Here is a 7212-nt window from a genome sequence, read left to right on the forward strand (position 1 = left end):
TTTATTAATTTCTGCTCATTGGGGGTAAAAAAACACTTCCTCAATTTAAATAATACAAAAATAATCCCCTGAATGTTGGTCATTAACATTATGAATTTACAGATCCAGTAAAGCAAAAAAACAATATTGTAAAGCATGTTTTTGTTGATAGTGTTCTCCTTATTTTAATTAAGAAATGAAACACATTTGTGGAGGCAGAGGACAGCATTTTGGCGATTAAAGCAAAACAAATAAAAGCAAGTTATTACGAGTAAAAGTTACCTAATTAACTGTAATATACAACTTACAGATGTATAAAAATGCTTCTGGTTTACATTATAAGCAGGGCAGGAATCTTTTTTTACAGTGTACAGTACACATTTCTCAAAAGTAAACATTAAAAAGTTGCTAATAGAGTAGAAAAACATATAAAAACATATGGGCATAAATAAAATGTACCTGATTTTTATCTGAATATAAAGTAGTGCCAAATAATTGTTATTTTATTAAACTAACTGCCGCAGAATGAGTATATATAATGAACTTTGAAGACTAGCAGACTTAGCATTGATTACATTTTCTCAACGTATCCTCATGCAATGGTTCGCATGATATACAGTATATGTCAAGCAACAACAAGAGCAATCAGAGCGCCTGCAGTGTTTAGGCAACAAAACTACTTGGCTAGGTTCAGGAAAACATTATGGTTTAAATTTGTTACTTAACTTCTGTATTGTTTTAAAAAAAAATTCAATACCAGTACTAAAACCAGGACCCTTGAAGTGATACCGATACCAATAGAGTACTTTATTCGATACCCGTCATGTGAATGGAAGCAGAGAACACTTGCGGTGATCGGCTGCGAGCAAAACCAAACAAATACTATTTTTTTTTCTAGATCTGGGCACAAAAACAATCGATTGCAGGTATCGTTTGATTGGAGAAGTTTTGATACTACTTGGTACTGGGTTATTTCGGTTGACACCTTAAAGATATCGAGTACCGATACCGAGCCCTATAAGCTACGTAACAAAATTGAGTTAAACGAAGTAAATTTTCATTCATTAAAAGCATATATTTAAAAAGTGTTTATTTAAAAAAATTAAAAGTAAAGTGTTGAGATTAGCGTTAGACGGACGTTATACATTCAGTGGTGCTGGTCAGACAGACGCCACAGTCACATCTCAGGGCCACGGGGTAGGTGAAGGTCGAGTCGACGTTGGGCAGGCAGTTAGGCAGCTTCACGGAGACCAGACGGGTCTCGTTGTAGGTACAGACCCGCTGGTAGGACTCGATGAAGGGGGGGTCCAGGACGGGCTTCTGGGGATACAAACATATAGACAAAAGGATTTCAGCTGTTGTAAAACTCCCTGGTGTTTAGGGTATATATAATATACATATATACATTTATTTATTTATCTATTTATCTATTTATTTATTTATTTATCTATTTATTTATTTATTTCATTTTCAGTGTATAAATCTAAAGGGAACCATACAAAATAATTAACGTAAAAAGGGTAGGTGTAATAACCTTCAGTCTACACTGTTTCAGTCAGAATAAACTTGCTTTGGTTTGTCTCTACTTCAAAAGTAATGACTTATTATTGTTTTTACGGCTGTCAATCGATTAACAAATTTAATCGCGATTATTAATCGCAAATTAATCGCCTCCAAAAGATCCAAAAGATCGGCAGCCCGTCTGATTTTTAAGAGGTTAATTAAAAATCGCAAGTCGCGTTAAAGAAATTAGTGGCGTTAAAACGAATGTAACGCGCTATTATCACGTTAACTTTGACAGCCCTAGTGTATATGAATGTTTGTTTGGGACTTTTGGGTATGTACAACATATATTTTATTATTTCTTTATTTCATTTTCAGTGTATAATCTAAAGGGAACTGTACAAAACATTCATGTAAAAAAGGTAATAAGCTTCAGTCTAGATCTTTTCAGTCTTTGGTTTGTTACTACTTTAAAAGTAATGTCTTTTTATTGTTTTTATTATTTTTTTTATGCATATTTGAGTTGTATTTGTTGAGAACGACCGAAATAAACTAAACTTGAAGAGCACAAAATATAAAAAATAGGAGGACCCACTTCTCCTCATGTCACAGTAACCTGACGTGGAAACAAATCTACCTCATTAGACTTTTCATTTTTAATAATAAAGTCTTCAGCTTCTCATTATTAGTCTGTGTTTGCAGGGAGATTTGTGACACATCTGCAGAGCTTCTGTTAATTACTTGTAGTGTTGCTGTTCCAGGAATTTAATCTTATTCTGCTGTTGCACTAATTAAAGATTCTCCATCATAACTTGCACGCACAGAAGGTGAGGTTGTTAAATCCTGTTATTAGAGACTCTTCCTGTGACCCCCCCGACCCTCCCTAACTGTCCTAGCGACTGTCCCTAAAGCGAGACATGGACTCCCTCCGCTGCGTCCTGACCTCCCTGTGGGGTAGAGCAGACTAAAGGATGAGTCTCCTCCCGGAGGGGGATCCAAAGAGAACCACAAAACAAAAACCACACTGCAATAATAACAACGCAGAGAGAACCATGAGCCTCCTAATGCCTCCTGTCACTGAATGTACGACGTACCAGATGAAACTTCAGATTTCACAGCATATTTTTTCTTTTTTTTTGTAATCAGCATGCGGCGACTTATGAAATCCATTTGTGCCATTTATGCACTTGAGGCATTGTTAAGGAAACCGCTGCTGTCACTTCAATCTCTGGGTTCCACGCTGCTTTCCATTCCTGCAGAACATTAACTCGATTTCAGTGCACGCTGCTCCGAAAGCTTCCGCCCAGTCATGTGCAAGATTTATACTTCACACAGCCGCCTTGTTACTGTGTGATAAAAATAAGATCCTGGAGGGAATCCATCGGTACCAACCAGGTCAAACCACCTTGCCGGGAAAGAGGTTAAATAACGCTCTTAATTTACGCAAAATTTTAGCGAGGAAAAACTGCCATGGCCATTTTCAAAGAGGTCACTTGACCTCTGACCTCCAGATATGTGAATGTAAATTGGTTCTATGGGTACCCACGAGTCTCCCCTTTACAGACATGCCCACTTTATGATAATCACATGCAGTATGAATGTGTTATTTTCGCCTATTCTAAAATGGTGTGTTTGAATATTTCTGCATACTGGGGTCACTAAACAATCTTGGAATTACATAAGTTGGGTATCATTGTAAAGCTGAGACTCTTGAGGATCCAATGAGCCCAACTATATTCATGTGTGATGATGTTAGTCCCCATAGGAGACATTTCATTTCATTTGAAACTTGACCTCACTGCATAAAATGACCTGTGGTGACCTCTAGTATAATCACAGCCTCATGAAACGTTACAGCCACAAACTAGAGACCTAGAGCATTCAGAGGATGGATGGATCAAACTAGAGACCTAGAGCATTCAGAGGATGGATGGATCAGACTAGAGACATAGAGCATTCAGAGGATGGATGGATCAGACTAGAGACCTAGAGCATTCAGAGGATGGATGGATCAAACTAGAGACCTAGAGCATTCAGAGGATGGATGGATCAGACTAGAGACCTAGAGCATTCAGAGGATGGATGGATCAAACTAGAGACCTAGAGCATTCAGAGGATGGATGGATCAAACTAGAGACCTAGAGCATTCAGAGGATGGATGCATGTTTACACAACATTAGTGCTCGCCATACAATCCTGCGAAAAAATGCAAATTCTTGCAAAAATCTCAAAATGTCAAAAGTTTTTGATCCCAAATCACAGCATGGCTTTTTCTATGGTGTTCCTCAAGGTCTTGGTGTCTTAATGTGGTATTTTGGAGGGATTCTTGATTGAAAAAAATGGTTAAATTTAGCACCAAATCTGTGTAACAAATGGTATCAACCTAAACATTGCTGAGACATAATAGAGCATGAGGATGACCATCATATACTTCTATCATAATGTTCTAAACCCGGATACACTTTTACATGACTTGACTTGAACAACCTGACACACAGTGCTGAGCTGCATCTCAAATTAATCTCCAGGTTCCCAGCTTTCAGATGATGAACACCACTTCTATGTGACATCTACTGTTGACCTGCTATCTCCCCCTAAACACCCCCTGGACCCCCTAGACATAAACGGGTCTATTGAGGGTCTCAGAGGGTTAATATAAAGACAGAATTTGTCTTTCTTAGACATCTGAAATGCATATATTTATCTCTTATCTCTTCTAATATTTGTCCATCTATCTGCTGCTGCTGAATCGCCGACCTTGCTCTGACCTCCCTGTGGAGGGAGGAAAGAGAAAACACATCTTCTCCATAGGGATCATCATCTCTCCGTCTCTCTACTGTATCTACAGGATTTGACTCACTGTCTGTTAATCCATCTTCTTCTCTCTTTCTTCAAATGTGAGCCGATGCAAACAGCACACACTCATTTTGTGTAAAGTTGTCAGCTCTGCTTGTGTCTCCTCTCCTCTCCTCTGTCTCTCCTCTGTCTCTCCTCTCCTCTCCTCTCCTCTCCTCTACTCTCCTCTCCTCTCCTCTCCTCTGTCTCTCCTCTCCTCTGTCTCTCCTCTCCTCTCCTCTCCTCTCCTCTCCTCTGTCTCTCCTCTGTCTCTCCTCTCCTCTCCTCTCCTCTCCTCTGTCTCTCCTCTCCTCTGTCTCTCCTCTCCTCTCCTCTCCTCTCCTCTCCTCTCCTCTCCTCTCCTCTCCTCTCCTCTCCTCTCCTCTCCTCTCCTCTCCTCTCCTCTGTCTCTCCTCTCCTCTGTCTCTCCTCTCCTCTCCTCTCCTCTCCTCTCCTCTCCTCTCCTCTCCTCTCCTCTCCTCTCCTCTCCTCTTCTCTCCTCTCCTCTCCTCTCACTCTGTGTACAGTATGGATTACAGTAGCTGCTTCCCAGATGCTCACCTCCCAGGTCTCGCAGCGCCCCCAGCAGGCGTCGGTGGTGACGTGCAGACCCCCGCAGCCGGGCTTCCTGGCCAGGAAGGTGAACTCCCGCACGGCACAGCCGATGAAGCGCCGCAGGTTGACGGCTGACACCCGGTGGAGAGAGTCTGGCTGCAGAGAGATCCAGAGCAGGAACCAGCACAGCAGCAGCCGTCCAGACCTCCTCAGGGTGACAAGCACACAGATGCAACAGAACATGAGCAGCTTTTTAAAGCCTTGTGTGTTCATATATGAAAGATGGAAATAAAGGAGAAGTTGATTTTTAGGCTTCAGGCTGGAAAGGTGACTAAAGCAGAGCAGAGACTGAATCCCAACCAGCTCGAGGCCTGCGACTAAAAAGAAAAGGAGTGTTTTTTTCTGCAGGAATCAGTAATATTTCATATTTCATGGCTTTCTAAACCACATAATGCATTCTGAGGTCTGTTATGTCACTGTGAAGGAGTCTTATTCAAGATGCACAGACAGTGAACTACTGAACTACTTTTTCCTTCCTTATTATAAGCTTCTAGCAAAATCATTTTAAATGCTTTTTATTGCAGGAATTCTACATTTATTCCCAGAACGGACAAACCAAACTCTGGCTCTAGAGAGGGCCAGTGTTTGGTAGCTGCTTTACGTTTTAACGTTACCTTTAGGCCACCGTAGTTCTCCGACACGCTTGTGAAAAGGTGAGCGGAGAGGTACTCAGTTGGTTGCAATCTGCAACCACACAACTAAAACCGCCAAATCCTACACACTGTACCTTTAAAAAAATCTATTTAAATTATCCAGTTTAACTTTAATTGAAATATTACAAAGTATATTACTGGTGTTTTTAAAATAATAAAACAAAAAATGACTCTTCTCGTGATAGATTGAAACCAAATCAAACTTAATAGAAAATTTGGGATATTAATTTCCATTTAAAGTGGAATTTTTTCATGATATGCTAACTAACTAATGATATTTCTTGCATGCCAGGAGGGGGGTCTTAAAGAGACAGATGCTAAAACGGAGCGTTCCAGACAGAATGTGAATACAGGTATATTCAGACAGACACTATGAGAAAGATAAAGCGTTTTTTGAACATTAAAGCATGTAAACATGTTCTCGTAGAAACCCAAAGTACAAGTATGAACCCGAAAGTGTTGCTAATGTAAATGTCATATAATAATGTAAACATAAGCTTGGCAAGATGAGAAAAGTAGTGTCGGTTGTTAGGCAACAGACATAAAATTTGATAAGCAATGTTTATTTTTTTGCACAAATTAAGACTACGCAAACATAACAAAAATAAATAATATACGGTGCAGGAAGAGGCAAAAAAAATAAAAAAATTCTATAGAGAACACAAGATTAATATACAGAAATAATATGACTACACTCCAATGTTGGATTGAGTATTAACCTGAGATAAGATAGGATGAAGTAGATAGGATTCCTAAAGTTAGTTAGAGTTTACTTCTGTAATAACAAATTGGGGAAAAATCTCGGAAACAATCTTAGAGTCTTCTTATCTTAACTTAAGACTTAAGATAGAAAGTTTCTGTAATACGGCCCCCAAAGCTGAATTGACTCACCACTGTGACTTCTTTCTTTGCGGGATCATCTCAGCTCCGACTCACAAATGTGTTGACTGTGGACTAGACGCCGACACACTAAAGTTTAAGCAGTTTGTTGCAGCTGTTGTCACAGTCGCCGGCCTGCAGTATCACCTCTGAAGTTGTCAGTGTGGACGGCGAACACAAACCGCAGTCCTTGTCCCTGTGTGCTCCTCAGACCTGAACCTACCCGCTAATGGATCTGACAGAACAAGCTGGGGCTGTTTTATCATCCCGTGTCCTGCCAATCAGAGGCTCAAATCCTCACCTCAGTCTCCCCCCCCTGACTCCCTTTAAAATCCCCCCCGGAGGCCCTTCTACCTGTCACTGCCCATCTATTCCATTAGCTTGATTAAGGGGAAAAGAAGAGTCTTCCCTTTTGTTCATAGTCATCCACACGGAAGAGGGGGAACAACGTAGTCCAACACAGAGACCTACCTGTGTCTACTCAATCATCCAAGCTCAATTAGATGACTCCACACAGACAGACCCTGCTCCTGTTCTCACATGCCGACTGTAATCACTTCACCCCTCAGCTCCAACACTTTGTCTCACACTTTTCATAATGTCTTTCTTTCTTTTTCCTCGCAGCCGGGAGAGAGACAGAGAGAGAGAGACAGAGAGAGAAAGCTGGTGTGTCTTGCAGGCATGTTAAAGCTTCACTTAAGCCAGAAAGGGATGCATGTGTCAGTCTTCCCAGGAGACAATGACAGGA

At 40.6% G+C, this 7212-nt stretch overlaps 1 protein-coding gene across 2 annotated transcripts; it reads right to left on the reverse strand.

The window, feature by feature from the left end:
• Positions 1-340: 340 nt before the first annotated feature.
• On the reverse strand, positions 341-6796 carry gphb5 (glycoprotein hormone subunit beta 5). Of its 2 annotated transcripts, XM_074661212.1 has the most exons (3): positions 6477-6796; positions 4879-5077; positions 341-1299 (listed from the first exon to the last, which is right to left on the reverse strand). In XM_074661212.1, exons 1-3 carry the CDS (start codon positions 6503-6505, stop codon positions 1108-1110), a joined length of 420 nt encoding a protein of 139 aa, XP_074517313.1. In that variant the 5' UTR covers positions 6506-6796; the 3' UTR covers positions 341-1107. The 2 variants fall into 2 exon arrangements, with proteins under 2 accessions (XP_074517313.1, XP_074517312.1); XM_074661211.1 differs by lacking the exon at positions 6477-6796 and having other exon boundaries at positions 4879-5139.
• Positions 6797-7212: the final 416 nt, after the last annotated feature.

This window comes from Sebastes fasciatus, chromosome 15 (assembly GCF_043250625.1).
Source record: "Sebastes fasciatus isolate fSebFas1 chromosome 15, fSebFas1.pri, whole genome shotgun sequence".
In the NCBI taxonomy this organism is placed as follows: Eukaryota; Metazoa; Chordata; class Actinopteri; order Perciformes; family Sebastidae; genus Sebastes; species Sebastes fasciatus.

Coding starts and splice junctions, on each gene's coding strand:
- gphb5 (XM_074661211.1), bottom strand. CDS start 5,115: ATGTTCTGTTGCATCTGTGTGCTTGTCACCCTGAGGAGGTCTGGACGG. Junction 1,300..4,878: donor GGCGCTGCGAGACCTGGGAG/GTGAGCATCTGG, acceptor TTGTATCCCCAG/AAGCCCGTCCTGGACCCCCC.